At 43.4% G+C, this 27,787-nt stretch overlaps 3 protein-coding genes across 14 annotated transcripts in view; 2 read left to right on the top strand and 1 right to left on the bottom strand.

The window, feature by feature from the left end:
* GALM (galactose mutarotase) overlaps window positions 1-424 on the top strand; it is an 82,876-nt gene extending 82,452 nt beyond the window's left edge. The window contains exon 7 of the mRNA XM_005576082.5: window positions 287-424. Coding sequence (XP_005576139.3) covers window positions 287-340 — 54 coding nt within the window. The 3' untranslated portion in view covers window positions 341-424. The remainder of the gene's footprint in view (window positions 1-286) is intronic.
* LOC102140271 (tetratricopeptide repeat protein 39B) lies at window positions 287-26,200 on the top strand. The gene is made up of 2 exons (XM_015433772.4): window positions 287-363; window positions 23,167-26,200. The coding sequence occupies exon 2, from the start codon at window positions 23,293-23,295 to the stop codon at window positions 25,012-25,014; it is 1,722 nt and encodes a 573-aa protein (XP_015289258.3). The 5' UTR covers window positions 287-363; window positions 23,167-23,292; the 3' UTR covers window positions 25,015-26,200.
* Window positions 3,045-11,357, bottom strand: SRSF7 (serine and arginine rich splicing factor 7). 12 transcript variants are annotated; one of them, XR_012422478.1, is made up of 9 exons: window positions 11,225-11,357; window positions 10,001-10,181; window positions 9,534-9,710; window positions 9,245-9,351; window positions 8,579-8,653; window positions 8,061-8,171; window positions 6,108-6,161; window positions 5,561-5,596; window positions 3,045-4,665 (listed from the first exon to the last, which is right to left on the bottom strand). XR_012422478.1 is itself a non-coding variant. In XM_045369470.3 (8 exons), the coding sequence occupies exons 1-8, from the start codon at window positions 11,250-11,252 to the stop codon at window positions 4,611-4,613; spliced, it is 717 nt and encodes a 238-aa protein (XP_045225405.1). In that variant the 5' UTR covers window positions 11,253-11,357; the 3' UTR covers window positions 3,045-4,610. The 12 variants fall into 12 exon arrangements, 7 of the variants coding, with proteins under 7 accessions (XP_045225405.1, XP_005576133.2, XP_005576134.2 ...); XR_012422480.1 differs by having other exon boundaries at window positions 8,070-8,171; XR_012422479.1 differs by lacking the exon at window positions 5,561-5,596.
* Window positions 26,201-27,787: the final 1,587 nt, after the last annotated feature.

The raw sequence follows: 27,787 nt of genomic DNA, 5'->3' as shown, positions 1-27,787 counted from the left end.
AAATACAAAATTAGCCGGGCGTGGTGACACATGCCTATAATCCCTACTACTCACGAGGCTGAGGCAGGAAAAAAGGTCGAACCCGGCAGGCAAAGGTTGCAGTGGGCGGAAATCACGCCATTGCACTCCAGCCTGGACAACAAGAGCAAAACTCTTGTCTCAAAAAAAAAAAAAACAAAATTTCTGAATAGAACGTTAACTTTTTTTTAAAGATGATTATTTCCTTGAGCACAGTGACCTCTACTGGTACTAATATAAATTAAAATGCCGTTTCTGTTTTTTTCAGTTTTGTTTCCAGCATGGGATCATTTGGAGACAGAGAAACCTAGAGGACACTTAGTAGAATCCTTCTTTGAAACACGTGTGAGTGCTGCTACTTCCTTATTATAATAGAATAAACCAAGCCAATCTTCAATAACGAAAACCACTTCCAGAGCAGTGGTTTTCAATTCTGGTTGCATATTAGAACCAAGGGAGAGGCGAGACACTGTGGCTCACACCTGTAATCCTAGCACATTAGGAGGCTGAGGGTGGTGGAATGCTTGAGCCCAGGAGTTCAAGACCCACCTAAGCAACATGGCGAAACCCCATCTTTAAAAAAAAAAAATGCAAAAATTAGCTGGCATGGTGGCACGTGCCTGTAGTCCCAGCTACTCGGGAGGCTGAGGCAGGAGGATCACCTGAGGTCAGGGAGTCAAGTGATCATGCCACTGCACTCCAGCCTGGGTGACAGATGCTTTCAGAAAAAAATCACCAGGTAAAATGTTTAGATTAATACCCAGGCTTCACCACCCTCAGTGATTCTTTCATTCAAATGTCTTTAAGCACTCTGGGTGATTTTAGTCTACAACTAGCAATCAGAACCACTGTCCTAGAGTAAAAGTTTTCCCTACTATGATCTCATTCACCAATTTTATGGTGTGTAAATGTGTTTGGCTAGAATTTGCCCCCTAGCTTCACAAAGCACTTCAAGGAATGAGTCCTGGAGAAGTCGGTCTTCCCAGACCAAAAGTCTTATCTTAGTAAGGCCCTGGCAACCCTACAAATAATCTTGGTACCCAAGATCTCCAGGTAAAAATTGTTTTGAAAGTTGTAAAGTTGAAGACAAATGTCTAAACCCGGGGCTGGCAAATATTTTCTATAAAATGAAAAGGAGAGAGTAGATATTTTAGGCTTTGTGGCAACTCCACTACTGTTAGCACAAAAACAGTCACAGCCGATAAGCAAACAAAGTCATGGCTGTTTCCATAAAACTTTATAAACACTACAATTCAAACTTCACACAATTTACATGTCATAAAACGTGAACAATTTTTTTTCAACCACTTCAAAATGTAAAACTTGGCCGGGCATAGTGGCTCACGCCTGGAATCCCAGCACTTTGGGAGGCCAAAATGGGAGGATCACTTAAACCCAGGAGTCCAAGAACAGCCTGGGCAACAAAGCGAGATTTCTACGAAAAATAAGAAATAAATAAATAAGCCCAGTGTGGTGGTGCATGTCTGTAGTCTCAGCAACTCGGGAGACAGGTAGCAGAATCACTCGAGCCCAGGAGTTCAGAGGCTGCAGTAAGCCGATTGTACCAAGGCACTCCAGCATGTGCAACAGAGTGAGAACCCGCCTCAAAAAAAAAAAAAAAAAAAAATGTATGCTGAGGCCAGGCACGGCGGCTCACGCCTGTAATCCCAGCACTTTGGGAGGCCAAGGCGGACAGATCACCTAAAGTCAGAAGTTCAAGGCCAGCCTGCCCAACATGGCAAAACCCATTTCTACTAAAAGTACAAATTAGCAGGGCGTGGTGGTGGGCACCTGTAATCCCAGCTACTTGGGAGGCTGAGGCAGGAGAATCACTTGAACTCAGGAAGCAGAGGTTGCAGTGAGCGGAGATCACGCCACTGCACTCCAGCCTGGGTGACAGAGCAAGACTCCGTCTTAAAAAAGAAAAAAAAAAAATCTATGCTGAAAGAGCATTTTTCAACTTGAGATTGGTAAAAATCAAGTTTGATAGCCCATCAGGTAGGAATTGATTCAAGGAAACAGGTACTCCTATACACTGCCATGAAGGCAAACCAACAATACCCAGCAAAAATCACAATGCACATACCCTTTGACTCAGCAATTCCATTTCCGAGGATGATCTGGATAAGCATGTTCACCTGTCAGTGGTGTACTGTAGTTATTCACTGCAACACTAATTTTTTTTTTTTTTTTGAGACGGAGTTTTCCTCTGTCGCCCAGGCTGGAGTACAGTGGCGCGATCTCAGCTCACTACAACCTCTATTCAATTGGGTTCAAGCAATTCTCCTGGCTCAGCCTCCCAAGTAGCTGGGGGATTACAGGTGTGAGCCACCGCACCGGCAAAAAAAAATTTTAAATTTAAAAAAAAAAAAAAAAAACTGGCCGGGCGCGGTGGCTCACGCCTGTAATCCCAGCACTTTGGGAGGCCGAGGCGGGCGGATCACAAGGTCAGGAGATCGAGACCACGGTGAAACCCCGTCTCTACTAAAAATACAAAAAATTAGCTGGGCGCGGTTGTGGGCGCCTGTAGTCCCAGCTACTCGGGAGGCTGAGGCAGGAGAATGGCGTGAACCCGGGAGGCGGAGCTTGCAGTGAGCCGAGATCGCGCCACTGCACTCCAGCCTGGGCGACAGAGCGAGACTCCGTCTCAAAAAAAAAAAAACTGATTCCTCATCAGTGCTAGGCTATAAGTTTAGAAGGAATGAGTCTGGACCAGCACTTTTCAAATCAGCATCTATTTGGCAGTTCCAATCACAGAAAACAAGTGGGAGATGCACCAAAGCTTATTTTGAGATCAGTAACAGGGGTGCCAGGTTGCATGTGACGTAAGAGCGCCCAGACAGCCCTCTTCCCAAGGGTAGAATTTGTTTAAAACCATTTTTGCCCCTACCCCTCCTCCATACCCTTTTTAGCCTTTCAATGCTCATTTCTAGGACGCTGCTAGCTGCCCATCCTAAAGCTACAGGATTAATGCCTCCTACTTTTGGCTGAGAGCTCCCGCTTCCAAAAATTAAGTATCAGGATTATTTGTTCAATCTCTGCAGATTTATTGTTCAGTAAACTTATCTTTATATAATACAGAACAATTAAAGCTAACCAAGTGCAACAGATAAATAAGCCTGCCAATTATACACATAACTTTATACCAACCATAATTCAGCCAGTTGTCAAAATTCCAAAAACAAAGAATCCAAATAACTTCCAACATACTAGCGATCAAACTACCAAATAAACTTGATGCAGACCAGTATTCCCAAGTTGCAATGGTATCCAATGACTTTGCTGAAATGCATAAAATGGACAAGCCTAGGTATCTGTGCAACCAGCAGGGTTTTTTTTTTTTTTTTTTGTACCAAGGCTAGAGAATGCCTGGTAAAAGCTTGACCAGAAAACTCTCAAAAGTAACTGTTACTGCCCTACTATTCTTAATATATTTAAAATCTGAATAAAGAACCTACTGGCTATAACATTCTAAGGTCTACCAGATGCTACCAAAAAAAAATAAGCTACATGGAGTGTTGCTAAATATAGCTGAGATTTACAAAACCACTTTAGTCTCATTGACATTTCTGATTGACATCTTTAATTACTTTGCACCAGCCTGGCAAAATAGAAGAATGTTGGTGGTTGGGAACTGCAAAACCTAGCTTGAAGATTACCAGGTCTTTGCTCAGAATAAGACAATCCATTTGAATACAGGAGTAGTATCTGGGCTGGAAAATTTTGCAAAGCTGGTTTACATGGTGTTTTGTCCCTATTTCAGACAATTCCTCAAACATGCATTTTTTTGGTATAAAACTGGTTATAACTAATGTAGAAAGCAAAGAAACGAAAGACCATTGAGTAGAATTCCCCCTATGTTGGGGAGTTCTAATTGACACTATGCCACCTAGTAGTAGCCTGAAAGCTGCAATTAGTATAAAGATCATCCAGAAATCAGTTTCTCCCTATTTGTCATACATTTAATCACTTTTGCTTAGTTCCTGTCATGCTCATTTACAGACAGATCAGCGGTCCCACTAGCCTGACCACTGATCATTAGTTTGACAATACCTACTAACACCAACTTCAAACGGATTAGCTAACTTAAGGATCTGTCATGATGCAGTCATGCTATATTATAGGGGACTCAAGGTCATCTTACCCAAAGCTACAAGGGTAAAATTTAATTTTCAAAGTCCCTTAAGATCCTGGCCAAGTTTTATGTATAGAACAGTTAGTGATGTTCAAGACTTAACCAACACCTTTCAATTCTGAATGTAGGTCTGTATGAATAAGGTTAACAATTATAACGTCTGACTCTGAAATTCGTCAAATTGATGTGTTAATATTGAACACAAATCAAAAATCTAGTTAGAAACATTTTATTTAAATGTGCCAAATAAAAACCCACATTTTCAGACCATAGGATGTTAATACATTCAACAAAAATTTATATTATCTTACTGCTGTGAATTTACAGAGTAGTAATCCAGATCCATTTTGATTAGATGGTTGAATTATCTTTCCTAGGTTACATTTTACAGACATCACAAATCCCTTATAATAATGTAAACAAAATAACTTTTCCCTAAAGGGTGAACTTGAGAGCTTCAGTCCATTCTTTCAGGACTTGCACTTCTGCGAGGACTTCCTGATGGGGAACGACTAAAAAGAAAAACATTAGGTTTGGATCCAATTAGTGTCAATTGAAACTCTCATGTACACGTACTAACTTTCAATAAATTCAAAGGTAGCCTAAAGTACTAATTTCCTATAGCAAAGACCTAAAAATGTCATGAGACTTACATATTCATCTTTTGTCCCTGGCTTAAGATTAGGCTACCCTGGCCGGGCACGGTGGCTCGCACCTGTACTCCCAACACTGGGAGGCTGAGGCAGGTGGATCACCTGAGGTCAGGAGTTCGACACCAACCTGGCCAAACATGGTGAAACTCCATCTCTACTAAAAATACAAAAATTTAGCCAGGCGTGGTGGTGGGCCTGTAATCCCAACTGCTCAGGAAGCTGAGGCAGGATAATCGCTTAAACCCAGGAAGCAGAGGCTGCAGTGAGCCAAGATTGTGCCACTGCACTCCAGCCTGGGCGACAGAGTGGAAACTCCATCTCGAAAAAAAAAGAAAAAAAAAAATTAGGCTATCTTCCTTGTCAAAATTGGAAGGTCAACTTGCAGTTAAATATGACAACTATTTGAAGTTTTCTGGTCATTAGCACTATGCAGGTAACTATTTGCAAGACTTGTCTCCTCACTTTGTATCTATTACATGTGGGGAAAAGGCATGTTTCTTACCAAAATTTCTACCAAGTACTCACAGGACCAATCATAATCACACTAACATTTTATGACTAAATATTTCCAGCTAAAGTATAAACTAATGTTCTTGAATCAAGAAAAGCAATCATTTCAGAAACTTAGCATAGTATTTTAATCTATATAGCACCAATTCTCCAAAGAGCTCAAAGACTGCAAAGCAGTAAGCAAACAAATTCTGCAGAGGCCACACTTGACAGGCAAGATCTGGCAACAAAACATTTAGCTTACCTTCTTTTTGGAGATGGAGATCTGGACTTTGATCGGCTGTCAAAACATGAGAAATTCTATTAAAGAAAGAGTACTAACCAATCCCTTTCTTGTAGTCACCAATACCGTAAAACAAACCCCCAAAGGTCCTAAGCTTAAAATGTCAGACTGCACTTAAACTGAAAAACATCCTACCAGTTGTTGCTAACAAAGGCCAATCTTCCAACAACTGTTTTTCAAAAAAATGAATCAATTACTGTATCATGATTAATCTTTTACATTGCATATTAATTTCAGGATGCTTCTCCATGCACCTATCAGTTCTAACAAGGGCCTCTTTAATATAATCCCCAAAGTCACAAACGTCTTTCTCACTACAGTTTTACATTCCCTTTTTCAGGGAAAGTCAGTCAGTAATAAATAGGACATACACAAATAAGGTACTGTGTTCCCACTAACAACTAAGTTTAGAGTTAACACTTAAAATTTCAACAATTAAAAAACACTTTGAACTCTTTGGATATTGGTGCCATATAACTAGAAGAGCATAATCAAATTTTTACCCTACCTGCTTCTTGGTCTTGAAATAGACCTGGATCTTGATCTTGACCTCGACGGGGATCTTAATAAAAAAGTGAAAAACACAATTATATCAATTATCCAAAGGAATTTCCTTAAACAACTACTCAACACTGTATTAGGTAGGTTAGGCGTAGAGAAGCTAAGACTAAGCAAGATACACCACTTGCCTTATTCTAAACACACTTTCAAACAAACTGTTATGAGACATAAGGAACCACCATTTCAATTACTCGTTTCTATCACTCAGCTGGTTACAGTTCCCGTACAGGAATATTCTCAAACACTGTGTAACATCCAAGGGAAACACATGGTTTTCATTTGATAAGACTGGTATGAAGGAAGCAAAACTAACCTCACTTAAGGCACAGATTCCTCAGCTGGGCACTGTGGTGCACAATGGTAGTCCCAGCTACTCAGGAGGCTAAGGCAGGATGAAAATAACCAGACCCCAGCTGGTGTGGTGGTTCACGCCTGTAATCCCAGCACTCTGGGAGGCCAAGGCATGTGGATCACAAGGTCAGGAGATAGAGACCATCCTGGCTAACATGGTGAAACCCCGTCTCTACTAAAAATACAAAAATTAGCTGGGCATGGCGTTGTGCACCTGTAGTCCCAGCTGCTGGGGAGGCTGAGGCAGGAGAATGGCATGAACTCAGGAGGCGGAGCTTGCAGTAAGCCAAGATTGCGCCCCTGCACTCCAGCCTGGGTGACACACAGAGACTCCATCTCAAAAAAAAAAAAAAAGAAAATAACCAGACCCCTGAACTGAGACTAATTCAGGTGATAAGGCCAGACGAGAAGAAAGCCACCACTTAATAAGGCTTTACATTCCTGGATCGTTACGTTTGAGAGCCATCAATTTGTCAGACAAACCAAATCGGACATATCTATCTTTTAAATATATCTAATGAGATAGTCCATAGCTTTCTCAAATAGACCACAAGATTCAGAGTTCCTGCATTTAAAGGTTTTGTGCTACTAAACAGCAATTTAACTCCCAGTAGCATTCTGTACCACTGTTTTATCATTGATACAGATAATATTGTTGGGCCAGGCGCGGTGGCTCAAGCCTGTAATCCCAGCACTTTGGGAGGCTGAGGCGGACAGATCACAAGTCAGGCGATCAAGACCATCCTGGCTAACACGGTGAAACCCCGTCTCTACTAAAAATACAAAAAATTAGCTGGGCGTGGTGGTAGGCGCCTGTAGTCCCAGCTACCAGGGAGGCTGAGGCAGGAAAGTGGTGTGAACTCAGGAGGTGGAGCTTGCAGTGAGCAGAGATTGCACCACTGCACTCCAGCCTGGGCGACAGAGCGAGGCTCTGTCTCACAATATTGGAATATTATTAATTACATATTACAATACTCATTTTACAATTTTTTCCACTCTATCTCCTTTTAAGGCCGCCTACAAAGAGTAAAGCTCTGGTTCTTAAGTTTGTTTTTTCAGGTCTCTGTCCAAAAAAAAAATCCACATTCATTTGTATGTACACACTACTGCCCCAACTTTCCAGTGTCTCCAATCAACACCATCATTCCAAAAATGAGAAATGTTTCTACTTGCTTCTAATCTCTTTTCCTGGTTCTAACAGGCCTTTTTGTCGGGAAAATCAATTACCATCTTTCAGAGCTAGTATCATCTAATCTGAAGCCACAAGTTTATAGCAATATGCCTATCCAGAGTGTTCACTAAAATTGTGTTGCTTTGGACCTTTCTCTACCACCATGGCCTCTCTAACAAGCCTTAAAATCTCTAGTAGCCCTTTTCTTCATCTGTAAAACTAGATTAATATTTATGTTACAAGTTACATATCAATTCCAAACTTTTACATCTCAAATATTCCCTGCAACAATCCATTTGAATTATGTCTTTAAGACACTCTACTGCTGTGAAGATGTGAACAACCCAAACACAAGTAAGAAAAGAAAGTGTTACATACTGGAAATACCTCGATCCTTTTATAGAACCAGACCTAGATCTTCTGAGTGAAGCTGATCTTGATCTACGAAGAGAGATAGATCTTGATCGTCGAGGAGATGCTGACCTTGACCTAAAATAAAGAACTTTAAGTCCATCTCCACATTTTTTTTTTGGCCTGTTAAGACTTCAATTGGGGAACGGTGCAATGGCTTATACCTGTAATCCCAGCACTGGTCTCAAGCCCAGGAGCTTGAGACCAGCCTGGGAAACAGTGCAAGACCATTTCTACAAAAAGAAAAACTAGCTGGGTATGGTGGCAGTGCCTACAATCCCAGTTACTCAGGAGGCTGAGGCAGGAGGACTGCTTAAATCCAAGAGGTCAAGGCTGCAGTGAGTCGTGATTATGCCACTGTACTCTAGCCTGGGTGACAGAGCAAGACCCTGTCTCCAAAAAATTAGTGAGCTTTTTCTTTCTGTATTGGACTATCAGTGAATTTAATAATAATACAGAAAGACTTCAATTAAACAAGATCTCACCTCCGTCCCCTGCTCCTGCTGCGTGAGCGAGAGTATCGCCTTCCTCTGGATCGAGAATGTGATCTAGACCGTGACCTATTTTTCAAGTTAGAGAAAAAACAAAATGTCAGACAATAACTCGTTTTTAAGAGTTTGTGTGCCTCTGCTGAAATCAAATCTCAAAACTATTTAAATTTAGAGTCTCATTTGGAAATAAACTCTGGGCCTATTAGTTGTTGAGTATTTTTTTTTTTTTTTTACTACCTAAAAAAAGATTTGTTAAAAGCTGAATTACAACTTAGAATTACATAATATAAAACACTGTAATGTGTATTTAAAATAAACCTTGCAAGTTTGCAGGTCGACCCTCTTTGGCCCATGGTCTAGTAGATCTAGACGATCTAGAAGTATCTATAGCCGATCGCTGCATCTAGATGTTTTCTTCAATCTAACGACGATCAAACTGACAGCCAAATGAGCCAGGTGAGGCTTGATTGACGCAAGAAGATTTTTCTAGTTGGGAATGTGGTCAATCTGGTGTTCCTCTTTCTAAACCGGAGGGGGGCCCCAATTGTAAGCCAAATTTACTGTTACGGCGATCACCGTCTCAAATTTTCTGCCCTTTAAAGAATAAGGTGAAGCTAGGTGTAGATGACTCGAGGGGATCTGGCCTCTTATGCTGATCACCTCAAGGTCTAGGAGGATCTTAATTGTCGGATTTGCAAGGCGCCTCAGCATGATATCATAAGGCTCGTGACATTCTGAATCAAGGCGACTGACTCAAACGAAGAAACCTGAAAGGTTTTGACCAGGTTGATTATTAATATAGTAACATTTTTTTAATTAAACAAAAATTGTAAAATACACCTGTACAATTAACATTCAAGTTTATAGAAAAACACTAGTTTCTGCCTTGCTAATAAAAGAATTACTTGATTAACTAGAATACCAACCATTCCTTTATTAAAATAAATACCTGCTTCTTCTTCGCCGGCTGTAACGATGACAATCATAGGCATAATGTCCCTTTTCGCCACACTCATAGCATCTATCATTTGGATCAAAGGGACGTCGGGCAGGTGGTCTATCAAAACGTGATCTCCGAGGCATGCCTGTCGATAGTTCAACCCTCACTCGGGAGCCACAAATCACTCTAATAAAAGTAAATTAACAAAATTCTACAGTTAAAAATATATTCAGGACTTCTAGATTTAAAAAGAACTCTTTCCAACCACTCCTTCCCCCTCACAAACTTTGGCGGTCTTTACTAAGCCCTAAATCCATCTCCGCTATCTTCTTTAACCTTCGTGTGCCTTTAGCAAGTAACACTCTGACTAGCTATTTAAGGTCTCTTCCAGACTTCAGTATCCAAGCTTAGCACTAAGTTTATTATCTAGCCACAGTATATTTTAATGAACAGAAGTTTCATAACATCTTACTTACTTCCCATCCAGTCCTCGTACTGCATCTTCTGCATCTCTAGGATCTTCGAATTCCACAAAGGCAAATCCTGGAGGATTTCTCGCAATCCATACAGTTCTTAAAGGACCATAATAACTGAAAGCCCTTTCTAACTCTCCTTTGCCAGCGCCAGTTCCCAGGTTACCAACATACACCTTGGTTTCTGTTTAAAAACGCAAATAGAAGAATGCACGTTATGCAAAACCTGGCCCAAATTTCAATCAATTATTTGCCTTAAAACGGGCCATCCTCAAGATAGGGTAAAGCACATTAAATGCCCTCTATCCAAGATTGAACTTAGTCCTAAAACTGGTGAAAGTCCGCAAATCCCTGAAAAACTAGACTTTTCACAAAGTTCTTAACGTTCTAAATAATGCGAAGTGACCCTCCCGAACACAGAGATGCGTGGTAGGATACACCGAGGCGTGGGGCGGGACCCGGCCCGGCCCCGCCCCGCCCATGAGTCCCGGCAGCCCCGGGCGCACGGGGAGCGCGCGGGCCCGCAGCGGCAGCGGCGTCGGCGGCGGGAGGGCCTCAGTAGGGGCCGGGCAGGGAGAGCAGGGCTGCACCAGCTCTCTTCCTCCGCGGCAACCGCCCCAGGCACAGGCTCGCCCAAGACTCCAGCTCCCCGCCCCAGAGCCATAAACCGTGCTCGAAAGAACTAAAAGAGAAAAAGAAACCAGCCGCCAGTCGCAGATTACGTCCCCATTCCCATTCCGCAATTTAACCGATTGTTTGACGAGAACACGCAGCTCACAGCTGTCAATTTCGTTCCTTCTCAAACACAACCACGATCTTACGGCTGCGGCCACATCTGTCCGCTGAAGTGGCGGGAAAGCGCTGAGGAAATGCGCCACCACGGTCGTCAATGTGCGCAAAATGGCAGCCGCCGCCGAGGGCGGGGGGAGGGGGGGCCGCCGGGCGGCTCCGAGAAAGGCAACGCGAAAACCGTGATCTCAACCCTGCTTCAGGCTGGATTGGGCCACAAAAATGCACGAGAGTACGGAACTCGGCAGAGAGGTACACCCGCCATCCTCTGTCTCCCTTCACCACCCCGCCCCCGCTGCCTCCGGCTTCGTATGGCGTGCGCCGAAGCCGCCATTACGCACGCGGAATAACCGTCTCCCAACCGCCGCGCCAACCCTACGGCCTCGCAGTGCTCACTACACCCACAGCAACGTCCCTCACCGGACTCCAGCCTCTTACCTCCTCCGTACCGCCCGTAACGCGACATGATGACCGACCCGCGTGCTCGGCTCTTCGGCTCGCAGCGCCCAGGGCTCGAGTGACGCAAAAGCTGACACAGACCCACACCCGCCAACAGTCCCGGCGGCACTACGAGGAAGAGCCCGGGTTCGCATTTATATATGCGGCCGCTGGACTCTGCGCATGCGTCATCCCGTTGTTCTGCGCGGCACAAAGGAGCTGGGCGGAAACAGCCGAGAAACGACGCGGAAGGAACTGAAGAAACGAACACGCGGGTCATGGGCGGAGGGATACGTTTCCATGGGAACGCCACGATCTCGCCCGTAAACCTGAGACCTTCCCCATGCTGTCCCGCCCCCTCCTCTCCCCCTTTTCTACACCCTCCTTGTCTTCCTTCCCGTATCCCTACCCCCTGCCTCCATTCGTTTTCCCCAGTCTAGGGACCCTCAGCCTTAACAATCTTAGTACGGATGCATTAGACCGGCCTATGAAAGGCTGTACCATTTAACCGCTGATGTTGCAGCCGTCGCACCTTTCCGTTTGGGGGACCTGGCCTAGTCAGCTACTCTGTGATCTTTGGGGCTCATCAGAGGTAATCGAAGGTTTGGCCCTGGTGAAAAGTCCATGAGCCCCGCCATTCTGAGTGGTGGTTTTTACACCATAGGCTTTAGGAAGGATGACGCACCCAGGGACTGGTGGTAAAGCCTCCTGCCCTGCACGCCCCCTCCAACTTCTTCTCAACCAGTCAGTCACCAGTTTGTCACCACCACGGTCTGAGTTCTTGGAGTCTGAAAGACAAAGGAATAGAGCTGTGGGGTCCCGCCCCCCCCCCCCCCCGTTATATTGAAATTGTGACAAAACCCTGAATGTTTAAAGCATTTTGGGCAGTGACAATTTGGAAATTATTTGCATCTGAAGCTCAAAGTAACTGATTTGCACTTCCTAATGCTTTCGTTTTGTAACACGTGTGATCCACCAATACTCAGATCCTGAGGACTGGGACTCATAAGTCATCTTTTTGTATCTCCACTCAGTGGAAATAGCAGCCTTGCGGCTCAGCCACTCAATAGTACCAAATAAATGCAAAACTTCTTTACATTAGAATTGCTCTAGACACCAACTACAAATAGAGAAATAGTTCTTTTTTGCTAGAAACATAGACATTACATCGTAAATTCTTGGAATACACAAAAGTTGGAAATGTACATAAAAAAGGACATCTTTAGGTATTTGCATTTTTATCTTTTTCATCTTCAGCAACTTCATTTGGTGTGTATAGGTGTGGAATGTAAAGTACAGGGAAAGGAGGCCTAGTTGGTGAATAAAGCATGGATTCTCTCCAGGTCATGCTATGATTTTCTGCATATTTTTTAAATAGGTTAAGTTATAGAGAGAATTAGTCTGTCTCAGGAAAATCTCTAGGAAGGAAATAGAAGCTCTGTAGAGTATATGTGTTCTCACTTAGTCTTGGTGATGTTTGTCTTAACAAGGTTCTTCTCAAAAGAATTAAACAATAGGCCGGGCGCGGTGGCTCAAGCCTGTAATCCCAGCACTTTGGGAGGCCGAGACGGGCGGATCACGAGGTCAGGAGATCGAGATCATCCTAGCTAACATGGTGAAACCCCGTCTCTACTAAGAAATACAAAAAACTAGCTGGGCGAGGTGGTGGGCGCCTGTAGTCCCAGCTACTCGGGAGGCTGAGGCGGGAGAATGGCGGGAACCCGGGAGGCGGAGCTTGCAGTGAGCTGAGATCTGGCCACTGCACTCCAGCCTGGGAGACAGAGCGAGACTCCGTCTCAAAAAAAAAAAAAAAAAAAAGAATTAAACAATAATTATAAAGACTATATAGGGGCCGGGCGCAGTGGCTCACGCCTGTCATCCCAACACTTTGGGAGGCCGAGGCGGGCGGATTGCCTGAGCTCAGGAGTTTGAGACCAGCCTGGGCAGCACAGTAAAACCCCGTCCCTACTAAAATACAAAAAATTAGCCTGGCGTGGCGGCGTTTGCCTGTAGTCCCAGCTACTCGGGAGGCTGAGGCGGCAGAATTGCTTGAACCCGGGAGGCGGAGGTTGCAGTGAGCTGAGATTGTGCCACTGCACTTCAGTCTGGGCGACAGAGCAAGACTCCGTCTCAAAAAAAAAAAAAAAATTATATAGTCACTGAAAGATAGAATATAAATTCTGTACAGCCTTATTTCTTCTGTTAAGAAGCTATGAAAATTACTGTTGAGGCCAGGCGCAGTGGCTCACGCCTGTAATCCCAGCACTTTGGGAGGCTGAGGCTGGTGGATCACCTGAGGTCAGGAGTTCGAGACCAGCCTGACCAACATGGAGGAACCCTGTCTCTACTAAAAATACAAAATTAGCTGGGCGTGGTGGCGCATGCCTGTAATCCCAGCTACTTGGGAGACTGAGACAGGAGAACTGCTTGAACCAGGAGGCAGAGGTTGCAGTGAGCCGAGATCACGTCATTGTACTCCAGCCTGGGCAACGAGAGCAAAACTCCGTCTCAAAAAAAAAAAAAGAGCAAAACTCTGACTCAAAAAAAAAAGAAAATTACTGTTGAACCAAGCGTAGATAACTGCTTGAAAGACAGTGCATATTATGCTGTATAATTCCTAATAAACTTCAATAAACTTTTTTTGACTCTGAATACAAAGTCTAGGTCGGGCTTCATGGCTCATGCCGGTAATCCCAGCACTTTGGGAGGCTGAGGTGGGAGGATTGCTTGAGGCCAGGACTTTGAGACCAACCTGGGCAACAGAACTAGACCCCCATCTCTACCAACAAAACAAAAAGTCTATAGCTGTACTAAAGAAATTTCTAAGCAAGTAATAGTAAACAGAAGCAGTTTTAAAATTTATAACCAATTGCTTTCAAATCCTGATTCACAGACATGCCTGTCTTGGAGACAGGTGTTCAGTAAACTAATTACATACTATTTATCCCTATGAAAGCAGGGTCAGTATAAGGCCAGGCTTTGTTAATCTGGTTACCATGAAAAAATCATAGTACTGTATACTATTTCCACAGACTATTCTACTTTCTACTGAACACTCTTTCTCTAAGAACAGGCAACCAATTCTTTTCACTAAATGTCAATCCAAATCAGGGAGATTTTACTGTGCAGAGAACTTTCATTCCTGCTAATTCTTTTTGAATTCACATTCACCCACATAAGTTTCTGCCTCTGGAAATCTGTGTTAAATTTAGATTACATTCTCAGATGGTTTGAATATGAAAAGTACTTAATTCAAATATTGTAATATTTCCTAATATGAATTATTAGTTATTAACATGTTACTACTGTTAAATTTTAACAGTATTATTAGTTTAGGAAAGCGGAGTAATTCATAAGCCTTTTACAGCAGTCTTCAAAATGTATCCGCATTTTCTACATTTGGTATTTCCAGATAAATATTAAAGAAAAAGTTCCCTTTTTAATCTTACTTCTCTCACCATTTCAGTTTCACTTTTAAGTCATTATCATCATTATTATCATCACTTGAGCTTGAATGTGAAAATGTTAAAACAAGAAAGGAAAAACAAATTTAAACCTTTTGCACATTAATCTTTTTTTTTTTTTTAAGGCAGGGCGAGAAGTGGGCAGACCTCGGACTCCGCCTCCTGGACCCCAGCTTCCCCCTCTGCCAGGCCAATAATCTATTTTTAATATAAATAAGTAGCCTATGCTAACAAATACTAGTCTTTAATATGTATCTATGTATGTGCTGTGTGTGTGTGTACTGTAGGTCAAGTCAAACAGCTATATTCAGCTTTCTTTACTTTTTCCACATTTCATGATTTTCTGTTTCCTCTAGAATGCTGTTAGGACATTCTGGGAAGGAAGAGGCATGTTCATAATTCTTTCATACTGTATTAAGAAATTAATTTCTCGGCCGGGCGCGGTGGCTCAAGCCTGTAATCCCAGCACTTTGGGAGGCCGAGGCGGGTGGATCACGAGGTCAGGAGATCGAGACTATCCTGGCTAACATGGTGAAACCCCGTCTCTACTAAAAATACAAAAAACTAGCCGGGCGTGGTGGCGGGCGCCTGTAGTCTCAGCTACTTGGGAGGCTGAGGCGGGAGAATGGCGTGAACCCGGGAGGCGGAGCTTGCAGTGAGCTGAGATCAGGCCACTGCACTCCAGCCTGGGAGACACAGCGAGACTCCGTCTCAAAAAAAAAAAAAAAAAGAAATTAATTTCTCATTAGCCAAGTACTGGACAACTGTCAGTACTAAAAGATGAGAGGCTAGAGAGAGAGAGCAATAGTTAAACAATTGCAGTGCTCTGACCAACTTCAAGAGTGAAACTAGGAAAAGGAATAATGTGATGTAGGAATGCCCCACTGGTACAAATACTACCTAAATGGATGGTTTAGGTGTGTAAAATCTAGGTAATGGTAAAGTTTTCTAAGGAATGTTACATTGTATTATGAAATGGCCAGGTGAGGTGGCTCATGCCTGTAATCCCAACACTCAAGGAGGCAGAGGTGGGTGGATGGCTTGAGCTCAGGACTTCGAGACCAGCCTGGGCAACATGGCAAGACCCTGTCTGTAGTATTATTTTTTAAATAATTGTATTATTTATTATTATTTATTTATTTATTTTGAGACAGAGTTTCACTCTTGTTGCCCAGGCTGGAGTGCAATGGCGTGATCTCGGCTTTATTGCAACCTCCACCTCCTGGGTTCAAGTGATTCTCCTGTCTCAGCCTCTCGAGTAGCTGGGATTACAGGCATGTGCCACCACACCCAGCTAATTTTGTATTTTCAGTAGAGACAGGGTTTTTCCATGTTGGTCAGGCTGGTCTTGAACTCCCGACCTCACGTGATCCGCCCGACTCAGCCTCCCAAAGTGCTGGGATTACAGGTGTGAGCCACCCCCCTCCCCGGCCCGGGGGCTGCTTTTCTAAAGAAGGAATAAGGATATTTGTGCATAAAAATACAATAGACTGAGCCCGGTGGCTCACACTTGCCATCCCAGCAGTTGGGAGGCCAAGCGGGAGGATTGCTTGAGTCCAGTTCAAAAGCAGCCTGGGTAACATGATAAGACCCCCATCTCTACAAAACAATTAAAAAACAATGCCAAAAGCAACAGTAAACAACTTTCCATGGTATGTAACCAGACAGAATAATTCTAGGACACAGTGGCGTGGGTTTTTGTTTGTTTGTTTTTGAGACAGGGTCTGTCTCCCCCATCCAGGCTGGAGTGTGATCTCAACTCACTGCAGCCTGGAACTCACAGGCCCAAGGGATCCTCCTACCTCAGCTTCTGAGTAACTGCATCTACAGGCATGCAACAGCACTCCTGGCTTTTAATTTTTTTGTAGAGATGGTTGGGGCGGGGGAGATGAGGAAGGGAGTCTCACTATGCTGCCCAGGCTGGTCTGGAACTCCTAGGCCCAGGCCCACTTTGGTCTCCCAAAGTGCTGGGATTACACAATGAGCCACTGCGCCTGGCCTCTTTTTTTTTTTTTTTTTTATTTGAGATGGAGTCTCGCTCTGTTGCTCAGGCTAGAGTGCAATGGCATGCAACCTCCGCCACTCTGGTTCAAGCTATGCTTCTGCCTCAGCCTCCTGAGTAGCTGGGATTACAGGCACACGCCACCATGCCTGGCTGATTTTTTATATTTTTAGTAGAGATGGGTTTCAGCACATTGGTCGGGCTGGTCTCGAACTCCTGACCTCCTAATTCACCCTCCTCAGCATCCCAAAGTGCTGGGATTACAGGCGTGTGCCACCGCCCCTGGCCCCATGAATCTTTTTTAAAAAATCACATTCGGCCGGGCGCGGTGGCTCAAGCCTGTAATCCCAGCACTTTGGGAGGCCGAGACGGATGGATCACGAGGTCAAGAGATTGAGACCATCCTGGCTAACCCGGTGAAACCCCGTCTCTAGTAAAAAATACAAAAAAATAGCCGGGCGAGGTGGCGGGTGCCTGTAGTCCCAGCTACTCGGGAGGCTGAGGCAGGAGAATGGCGTAAACCCAGGAGGCGGAGCTTGCAGTGAGCCGAGATCCGGCCACTGCACTCCAGTCTCGGCGACAGAGCAAGACTCCGTCTCAAAAAAAAAAAAAAAAAAAAAAAAATCACATTCAAGACTGGGTGCGGTGGCTCACGCCTGTAATCCCAGCACTTTGGGAAGCAGAGGCAGGAGGATCATCTGAGGTCAGGGTGAAACCCCATCTCTACTAAAAATACGAAAATTAGCCAGGCATGGTGGCATGCAGCTGTAACCCCAGCTACTTGGATGGCTGAGGCAGGAGAATGGCATGAGCCTGGGAGGCAGAGATTACAGTGAGCTATCATGACATTGTACTCCAGTCTGGGCGAGACAGCAAGACCCTATCTCAAAAAAAGAAATTAAAAATCACATTCAGTTTATACCTTCCCAGTCACTATTTGTGACTGTTTTCTTTAAAAATCCTGTAGTTTATTGACATTTCATTTTTTGATAGATTTGCAAATTCAAACTATTTCACTTCTGTAATTACATGAGCCAATTCCTTACACTAAATCTCAATAGATAGATGATATTGATAGATACAGATACAAACACAGATATAGATATAGATATCCTCCTGGTTTTGTTTCCCTGGAGAACCCCAACTAATACAGTGCATTATGCCATAAACAATTTTCTAAGTCGTTAAATATTCTTCTACAGCATTTTGTTTGCATAGTATCCATTATATAGGAATCCTCTCTTGTAAGAAGTTTAGATTGCTTTCATGTTTTATGTTACAGGTAATGCTGAAGTGAAAAACAAGTCTGCAATAGTATTTGATTCTCACTACCTTCCTTAATACTGGATGTTAATTTTTTAATCTGCCAAATTTGATTTTAAAAATGGATTTTTGGGCTGGGCGTGGTGGCTCACGCCTGTAGTCCCAGCACTTTGGGAGGCCGAGACAGGCGGATCATGAGGTTAGGAGATGGAGACCATCCTGGCTAACGCAGTGAAACCCCGTCTCTACTAAAAATACAAAAATTAGCTGGGCGTGGTGGCGGGCGCCTGTAGTCCCAGCTACTTGGGAGGCTGAGGCAGGAGAATGGCGTGAATCCAGGAGGCAGAACTTGTAGTGAGCTGAGATTGTGCCACTGCACTCCAGCCTGGGCGACAGAGTGAGACTCCATCTAAAAATAAAAATTTTAAAAAAGGATATTTTTGGCCGAGCATGGTGGCTCACGCCTGTAATCCCAGCACTTTGGGAGGCCAAGGTGGGCAGATCACGAGGTCAGGAGTTCGAGACCAGCCTGGCAAACACGGTGAAATCCTGTCTCCACTAAAAACACAAATATTAGCCAGGCATGCTGGCATGCGCCTGTAATCCCAGCTACTCAGGAGGCTGAGACAGGAGAATTGCTTGAACCCGGAAGGCAGAGGTTGCAGCGAGCAAATATCGTGCCACTGCACTCCAGCCTGGGTGACAGAGAGAGACTCCATCTCAAAAAAAAAAAAAAAAAAAAAGAATCTTATATTTTTTAATTTGTATTTTGTTGATTTACAATGAGGTTGAATGCTATGCTTATTGGCAATTTGTTTCTGTCCTTTGCTGGTTTTTTTTTTCTGTTGGGGTGTGTGTTCTAGCTTACTGATTCATAGGAACTCTTTCTACTTTAAGGACATCAGTCCTTTGTATTCACTGGTACATTTTCCTGACTTTTGTAGTATTAACAGTTAAATGATTATCTTAAATTTGTTATAGTATATGTATATTGAAAATAATCATAACTATCTGGTAAATGTTAATTTAGGTTGTTTCTTTTTTTTTGAGACGGAGTCTCACTCTGTTGCTCAGACTGGAGTGCGAATGGCGCGATCTCAGCTCACTACAACCTCTGCTCCCTGGGTTCAAGCGATTCTTGTGCCTCAGCTTCCCAAGTAGCTGGGGCTATAGTCATGTACCACCACATTCCTTACCTCAACTCCTGACCTCAGGTGATCCACCCGCCTCGGCCTCCCAGAATGCTGGGATTATAGGCGTGAGCCACTGGTCCCGGCGAGCCACGGTGCCCAGCCTAGGTTCTTTTCTTTTCTTTTCTTTTTTCTTTTCTTTTCTCTTTTCTTTTCTTTTATTCTCTTCTCTTCATTTTTGAGAGAGTCTCATCCACCCACACAGCTCACTGTGGCCTTGACCTCCCCAGGCTCAGGTGATCCTCCCACCTCAGCCTCTAGAGTAACTGGGACTACAGGCATGCCCCACCACGTCTGGCTAATTTTTGTATTTTTTTTTTTTTTTTTTGGTAGAGACAGGGTTTCACCATGTTGCCCAAGCTGGTCTTGAACTCCTGGGATCAAATGATCCTCCTACCTCAGCACACCTCTACCTCTGCCTCTCAAAATGCTGGGATTACAGGCGTGACCCACTGCTCCCAGCATAATTTAGTTTAATGACTAAGTGCCAGTCATAATCAGTGGTGAAGACAGATATAAGAAACATAGTCAGAAGACAAACATTTAAAAATACAGGCTGGTGCAGCACGTCATGCCTGTAATCCCAGCACTTTGGGAGGCCTAGGTCAGAGGATTGCTTGAGCCCAGACTTGAACTCAAGCTTGAACTCATTTGAGTTTGAGACCAGCCCAGGCAACATAGCAAGACTTCATCTCTATATATAAAATAAAAGAAAAATAAAAATGTCAAATTAAAAAAAATAAAATAGGACCGGGCGCAGTGTCTCATACCTATAATGCCAGCACTTTGGGAAGTGGAGGCAGGTGGATCACCTGAGGTCAGGAGTTTGAGACCAACGTGGCCAATATGGTGAAACCCTGTCTCTACTAAAAACACAAAAATTTGGCAAGGCGTGGTGGCTCTCTTCTGTAATCCCAGCACTTTGGGAGGCCAAGGAGGGTGGATCACTTGAGGTCAGGAGTTCGAGACCAGCCTAGCCAACATGGTGAAACCTCGTCTCTACTAACAATACAAAAACTAGCCAGGTATGGTGGCACGCACTTGTAATCCCAGCTACTCGGGAAGCTGAAGCAGGAGAATTGTTTGAACTTGGGAGGTGGAGGTTGCAGTGAGCTGAGATCATGCCACTGCACTCCAGTCTGAGTGATAGAGCGAGACTCCATTTCAAAAAAATAAATAAATAAAAGGAGAAAAAGAAGAATGTCCCTTCTAATGGGCTACATGGCTTTTCCACTCAGAACTGAGCCTGTGAGATAAATGTATAATTAACCTAGCTTTTATTTATTTATTTTATTTCTATTTTTTTTGAGACGGAGTTTTGCTTTTGTAGCAAGCTAATTGGCTGTGCCTGGCCTGATAAATGCATGCTTTTACACTTAAGATTCAGTTATGTTTCAGGTTGTTAGCAACAGTAATCACTAACCTTTTAAAAGCTAGGTTAAGGCCCAGTGTGGTGGCTCTTGGCTGTAATCCCAGCTTGCTATTTGTAATTGGCCTTCCATGGTACCCACTCCCACCCCAGTATCCAGGTATTAAATGACTCCTAGTAGAAAAAAAAGATTTCCTACCAAATACTTTATTAATGCTGTGATAACAACTATTAATATTTGTTTTTTTGTTTTTTGTTTTTTGTTTTTTTTTTGAGACGGAGTCTGGCTCTGTCACCCAGGCTGGAGTGCAGTGGCGCCATCTCGGCTCACTGCAAGCTCCGCCTCCCGGGTTTACGCCATTCTCCTGCCTCAGCCTCCCGAGTAGCTGGGACTACAGGCGCCCGCCACCTCGCCCGGCTAGTTTTTTGTATTTTTTAGTAGAGACGGGGTTTCACCGTGTTAGCCAGGATGGTCTCGATCTCCTGACCTCGTGATCCGCCCGTCTCGGCCTCCCAAAGTGCTGGGATTACAGGCTTGAGCCACTGCGCCCGGCCCAACTATTAATATTTGAATTTCTTTTTCTTTTTTTCTTTTTTTGAAATGGAGTCTTCCTCTTGTTGCCCAGGCTAGAGTGCAATAGCATAATCTTGGCTCACTGCAACCTCCGCCTCCCGGGTTCAAGAGATTCTCCTGCCTCAGCCTCCCGAGTAGCTGGGATTACAGGCACCCTCCACCATGCCCGGTTAATTTTTGTATTTTTAGTAGAGACAGGGTTTTGCAATGTTGGCCAGACTGGTCTCAAACTCCTGACCTTGTGATCTGCCCGTCTCAGCTTCCCCAAAGTGCTGGGTTTAGAGGCGTGAGCCACCGCACCCAGTCTGAATTTCTTTTTTCTAACAGAAACAATGCTAGGAAATCTTTCTAGGTTTATACAACTCTCTCCACGTCCAAAGTTCTATATAACTGACCATAATGTTTCATTTCATTAAAAGTTAGTTTTAGGCCAGGTGCAGTGACTCACAACTGTAATTCCAACACTTTGGGAGGCAGATGCATGTGGATCACTTGAGCCCAAGAATTCGAGACTAGCCTGGGCAACATGTCAAAACTTCATCCCTACAAAAAAATAAAAAAAAAAAAAAAAAAAAAAAAAAGGTAACTGGGCATGGTGGTACATGCCTATAGCCCCAGCTATTTGAGAGGATGAGGTGGGAGGATCTCCTGAATTTGGGAGGCAGAGGTTGTAGTGAGCTGAGATCGCGCCACTGTACTCCATCCTAGGCAACAGGGCAAGACTCTGTCTCAAAAAAAAAAAGGAAAGAAAATAGAGAGCTACATACATTCCCTTTTCTGGCCAGATTCTTGTCCCCCAAGGCCTTCCCATAGAGAAAAAAAATTTTTTTTTTGAGACGAGTCTCGCTCTGTCGCCCAGGCTGGAGTGCAGTGGCCGGATCTCAGCTCACTGCAAGCTCCGCCTCCCGGGTTCACGCCATTCTCCTGCCTCAGCCTCACAAGTAGCTGGGACTACAGGCGCCCGCCACCACGCCCGGCTAGTTTTTTGTATTTTTTAGTAGAGACGGGGTTTCACCGTGTTAGCCAGGATGGTCTCGATTTCGTGACCTCGTGATCCACCCGTCTCGGCCTCCCAAAGTGCTGGGATTACAGGCTTGAGCCACCGCGCCCGGCCTCCATAGAGAAATTTTACAGCTATCACAGTACAGTTCTACAACATGATCTTATGAAATTGATATGTTGGAGGAATGGTTACAAAAGAATTCTTTTGCTTACAAAGGATTTACTTTGCAGTTTTTGTTTTGTTTTGTTTTGTTTTTTTGAGACGAAGTCTTGCTCTTGTCCCCCAGGCTGAAGTGCAATGGCACGATCTCGGCTCCCTGCAATCTCCGCCTCCCGGGTTCAAGCGATTCTCCTGCCTCAGTATCCTGAGTAGCTGGGATTACAGGTGCGCGCCACCATGCCCAGCTCATTTTTTTTGTATTTTTAGTAGAGATGGGGTTTCACCATGTTGGCCAGGCTGGTCTCAAACTCCTGACCTCAGGTGATCTGCCCACTTCGGCCTCCCAAAGTGCTGGGATTACAGGCGTGAGCCACCGCGCCCAGCCTGCAGTGTTTTTAAAAAACCATTTTTTCCTCATCTATAGTTGAATTTAGAAATTTTTTAAAAAGCATGTTTTGTTTAGTACCTTCCAAATGATTTGAACTTTTTTTTTTTTTTTTTGAGACGGAGTCTTGCTCTGTCGCCCAGGCTGGAGTGCAGTGGCCGGATCTCAGCTCACTGCAAGCTCCGCCTCCCGGGTTTATGCCATTCTCCTGCCTCAGCCTCCCGAGTAGCTGGGACTACAGGCGCCCGCCACCTCGCCCGGCTAGTTTTTTGTATTTTTTTTAGTAGAGACGGGGTTTCACCGTGTTAGCCAGGATGGTCTCGATCTCCTGACCTCGTGATCCACCCGTCTCGGCCTCCCAAAGTGCTGGGATTACAGGCTTGAGCCACCGCGCCCGGCCGATTTGAACTTTTCAGAAATGCATCTTCTGGGTAACTAAAATTATTTTTTGTTCCCCCCCTTGTCTGACATAGATGATAATATCCTAATGCCGCACCTTACAGATAGTTGTTTGTTTGTCTCTATTTTAACAGCAACACCTCAGACTGAGCTTTGTGTGGAAGAAGTGACCTCAATCAGGAGATCAGGAGCTACCCTCATTACAACCACGTCACTCCACTTCCACTTCAGATATTTCTCATCTGTAAGTGGGGAAACAAATGATGTCACTTACTCTAAGTAAAATAAAAAGTAATCAGGAGGACAAGTTTGAAGATGCCTGTGAAAGTATCCCTGTGGCAACGACGATGAATCTACCATCTTCCTTGGAAGAATGCACCACTGGATTGTATTTATTTCTAAATAATAGATTCTCAGATGCAATAAATCTCATTCATCCATGGTCTAAAAACAGCATGTACCATTCCCTAATGTATGGTATCCTTATGGTTGTCAAGGCCATACTGACTTTTGAGCCACATGATTTACAGATTGGAATGATGGCTGCAAAGGATGCTTTGAAAACCTGTGACAATTTCCGAAAAAAAACTAAAATGACATTGTCTCATCTAGTAAGTAGACAGGGAATAACAGCTATCACAGAAGAGGAATTGCATGCAGAAGTCTGTTATGCTGAGTGTTTGATGTTGAAATCCTTTGTGTCACTTTTACAGGAGGAGAGCATGCTTGCTTTTCTTAAAAGCGGGATCAGTGTTGGGTCAAGTTACCACATATACAAAGACTGTGAACAAGTATTAACACAGATCCCTGACAACCACAGCAAAGCTCACAAACACCTGGTTGGAGGTATAAAATTTGGACTTGGAGCATTCAATTTGATGTTATCACTTATGCCACCAAAGACACTTAAACTACTCAATATTATTGGATATTCTGGTGATAGAGAAGTGGGCTTGGCTTTGCTTCATGAGAGTGCATCTGAAACCCATATAAATAATATCTTAAGTCTTTTGACTCTACTCTTTTATTACAATTATGTCTATGTAGCTTTTGGTGTTGAAAAGGTTTACAATTCTGCTACAGAGGATCTCTTCCTAGTCTACCTCCAGAAATTTCCAAACTGTGTCATATTTAAATTTTTCCATGCACGTTCTAGTATGCTGAAAGGAGATTTTGAAAATGCACAGTTAAAATTACAGGAGTGCATTTTTACTCAGAATGAATGGAAGCAGGTTCATCACCTCTGTTACTGGGAATTCATGTGGTGCCACATTTTACTGCAGGATTGGAGGCAGGCTTACCACTACGCCAATCTACTGTCTCAACACAGCAGATGGTCCAAGGCAATATACGTGTACAGTAAAGCTATCACCCTGGCTTTGCTTCCTTCTGATTTTGTGAAATCAGTAAGTGAGGATATGAACTCTCTCTTCTTAAAAGTGGAAAGCCTGAAAATCAAATTTTTAGGCAGTGCTGTGCCAATAGAGAAGTTTGTTGCAGAGAAGGGTCAGCGCTATGGTACTACAACAGGCTGGTTTACAGCCCAGCCCCTTCTGGAGTTCATATATGCCTGGAGTGGTTTCCTAGTCATGAGCAAAAAGAATGAGCTTATTTCAAGCTGGCTGTCAATAATCGACAAAGGAGAAGACCTTTTACAAGAAAATCCACATAAAGTGTATGGCACAGATGACATAAGTTTATTAAATTTACTGAAAGGCCTATGCCTGAAACACTTAGGCAAATATTCAAAGGCTGAGTATTACTTTAATTGTGTCATTCAAAAGAAGAAATTATTAAAATATGACCACTATTTGGTGCCATATACTTACTATGAACTGGGAATCTTACACTATCTAAAAGGAGACTATGACAGTGCAACAAAAAACCTAGACAACGTAAGAAATTACAAAGACTATTCCATGGAAACCCGATTACAGTTTAGGACTCACATAGCACTTGAACAAATAGCCAAAGAAAAATGACTTAAACACAAAGTGTGGTTTTGTATAGTAGAAGTGAAATATCTACAGTGAGCAAGTAATTAACAGGTAGAAAAATCATATCTTTGCAGAAAAAAATTCAAGAGGCAGCTGCCAAGAATCTGATCAGTAATGAGAAAGGAATGGGCCATGACTTTCCCTCTTTCTTTCTCATACCTATAAAATGCGATGTCTTAGAGGCAAATGAGGTGAAGCACATTCTTGAAAACGAAAAGGCAAATGATGTACATTAAAAAGAATTCTATGTTATAAATTCATCAATTATGTTAGAGAACATTTTCAAAACCTCAAAAACATTTTTAACATCTCACTAGATAATTTATACAACTCACTATGCTAGGAATCCCAGTGCCCTATACATATTTTTATTTAATTGTTTTTCTCTCGGCCTTAGTGCCATCTTCTTGGAAACCTCTGTGCCGTGAGAGCCAAGTGGAGGAAGACGCGAATGCACAGGCTGAAGTGTAAAAGAAGAAAGATGAGGCAGAAGGCCAAATCAACCAGTAGCTTGTGTACCCAGAAACATGGAATGCCAGAGGCTGGAGATGCTGGTACAAGTTGTTGGACTGCATGCTGCTGTCTAAGTGGATCTAGAGCTTCCATCACCATCTGATCACGGATGCTACCTCTGATACCCATCTTGCTTGTAACCAAAACAGCCCATGTTGGTTCTTTGCCCTGGAACTGTGACATTCTGTACTATTTCTCTGTTCCCTTGTGGCTGAGTATAACAAGCATACAATAAATCACCTCTTCTGCTGCCTTAGCTGAAGAATTAAAAAATTTTTAAAAAGACAAATTTCCAAACAATGATGCACCGAATGGCACAGACTCTGAATGATTTTCCATTATACACAATCATTTTTATTGGCTTTTTATACCAGAGGGGCTTGTCCGCCCTGGGTGATCAGTAGTATTTCTTACCCTTTTTTAGTAAGAAGCAGAATGTGAGTTTATAATTTGCCACAGAATAGAGAAGAAAGCCCTCTCCTTCTTCTACACACACATAAACTCTTTGAAGATAACTGGGAGAGGCCAAGAAGATAGATGCAGTGGCAGTCAGAGGAAAAGTTTTGTTACCACGTAATCCTCCCTTTACTTGTCCTCCTTAAGGTGTAATTCTTAATAAGACCAGCTCTTCAACATAATTAAACTGATGGCATCTATCCATTGTGAGTGGGTTAATCTGAGAGTAAATAGCAGCTGTAGGGATGGGGCTTGGTATTGTTTTACTTGCCTTAGGGTTAAAAAAAATGACCTAATTTCCAAGTCATTAAGTCTGGCTAAGTGTGTCTGCCTGGTAGTCACCCTTTGAAACAGAACTTGCGCCGGGCGCGGTGGCTCACGCCTGCAATCCCAGCACTTTGGGAGGCCAAGGCAGGTGGATCACGAGGTCAGGAGATCGAGACCATCCTGGCAAACATGGTGAAACCCTGTCTTTACTAAAAAGTACAAAAAATGAGCTAGGTGTGGTGGTGGGCGCCTGTAGTCCCAGCTACTTGGGAGGCTGAGGCAGGAGAATGGTGTTAACCCAGGAGGCAGTGCTTGCAGTGAGCGGAGATCACGCCACCGCACTCCATGCTGGGCGACAGAGGAGACACTGTCTCAGAAAAAAAAAAAAAAAACAACCAAAAAAATAAAAAAAAACAGAAGTTGCTAGAAAAGCGTAGCTTGCTAAAAACACATCAACGAAACATGCTACCTTAATACTTTGGGTATCCAAACAACCAACTCAGACAAGATGAGGAGTTGGTATTTCAAGATTTAGCGGTTTGCTTTTTAAAACATTTTCTTCATCAATTAAAAACAGACTTTGAAGTGAATAATTATGCTTGAGATATTCTTTATTATTTAATTAGTATGGTTATAGTGGTTAAGAGGGCAGGTTCTGGACTGATTACCTGAATTTGTATCCCAGTTCTGCCACTAACTAGCTGTGTGTGGACTTGGGCCGCTGTATCTCAGATTCCTTGGCTATAAAATAGGGATAATAATAGTATCTGTCTCGTGGTTTTGCTATGTTAAGATCGAGCTAATAAACATTTATTACTATAATTACTACTACTACTAATACTACTACTACTACATTGTTCTGCAGTGGAGGGAACTTTCTTTGAAAGAGCAAAGGTCCTGTCATTACTTGCTTTGTCAATCTGAAATTTGACCTGTTAATTTACTTTTTCTGTTCTGTTTATTTTGGTCACTTATGAAACAAGAAACTCTCTGCCTAAATGTTTTTGGGTTTTGTAAAGTATTTCAACTTCTTCCAGTGAAGAGCACATTTATTAATTGCTTAAACAAATATGTATTGAATGTCTACTGTATGCAGTTACTGAACAGTGCTGAGGATATAAAGTCGGTTTCTCTTCTGAGGGCCTTATTAGGGAGATAATTTAGAAAAGGATTTTGTTTGGCCAGGCACGGTGGCTCACACCTGTAATCCCAGCACTTTGGGAGGCCGAGATGGGTGAATCACTTGAGGTCAGGAGTTCGAGACCAGCCTGGCCAACATGGCGAAACTCCATCTCTACTAAAAATATAAAAATTAGCCGGGCATGGTGGCGCTCGCCTGTAATCCCAGTTACTGGGGACCCTGAGGCACGAGAATCACTTGAACCAGTGAAGCGGAGGTTGCAGTGAGCCAAGATTGCACCACTGCACTTCAAAACACAGGGATTAGACGGGCATTAATTTGTCCCAAACAAAAGAAATCTGAAGGTAGGTAGTGCAGGTCTGATAGTTCATGGCTCTTTTG

This window comes from Macaca fascicularis, chromosome 13 (genome assembly GCF_037993035.2).
Source record: "Macaca fascicularis isolate 582-1 chromosome 13, T2T-MFA8v1.1".
NCBI classification, from domain to species: Eukaryota; Metazoa; Chordata; class Mammalia; order Primates; family Cercopithecidae; genus Macaca; species Macaca fascicularis.
The sequence above is the reverse complement of the archived record's forward strand: the minus strand, read 5'-3'. Positions and strand labels throughout refer to the sequence as shown.

Bases quoted from the DNA above. Each gene is read 5' to 3' on its own strand.
- SRSF7 (XM_045369470.3), bottom strand. From the start codon at position 11,252: ATGTCGCGTTACGGGCGGTACGGAGGAG. The intron at 9,711-10,000 runs GTAAGTAAGATG...TACTTTTATTAG, and splicing joins GTACGAGGACTGGATGGGAA to AGTGATTTGTGGCTCCCGAG. The intron at 6,162-8,060 runs GTATGTAACACT...TTTTTTATTAAG, and splicing joins AAAGGATCGAGGTATTTCCA to ATCCCCGTCGAGGTCAAGAT.
- LOC102140271 (XM_015433772.4), top strand. From the start codon at position 23,293: ATGATGTCACTTACTCTAAGTAAAATAAAAAGTAATCAGGAGGACAAG.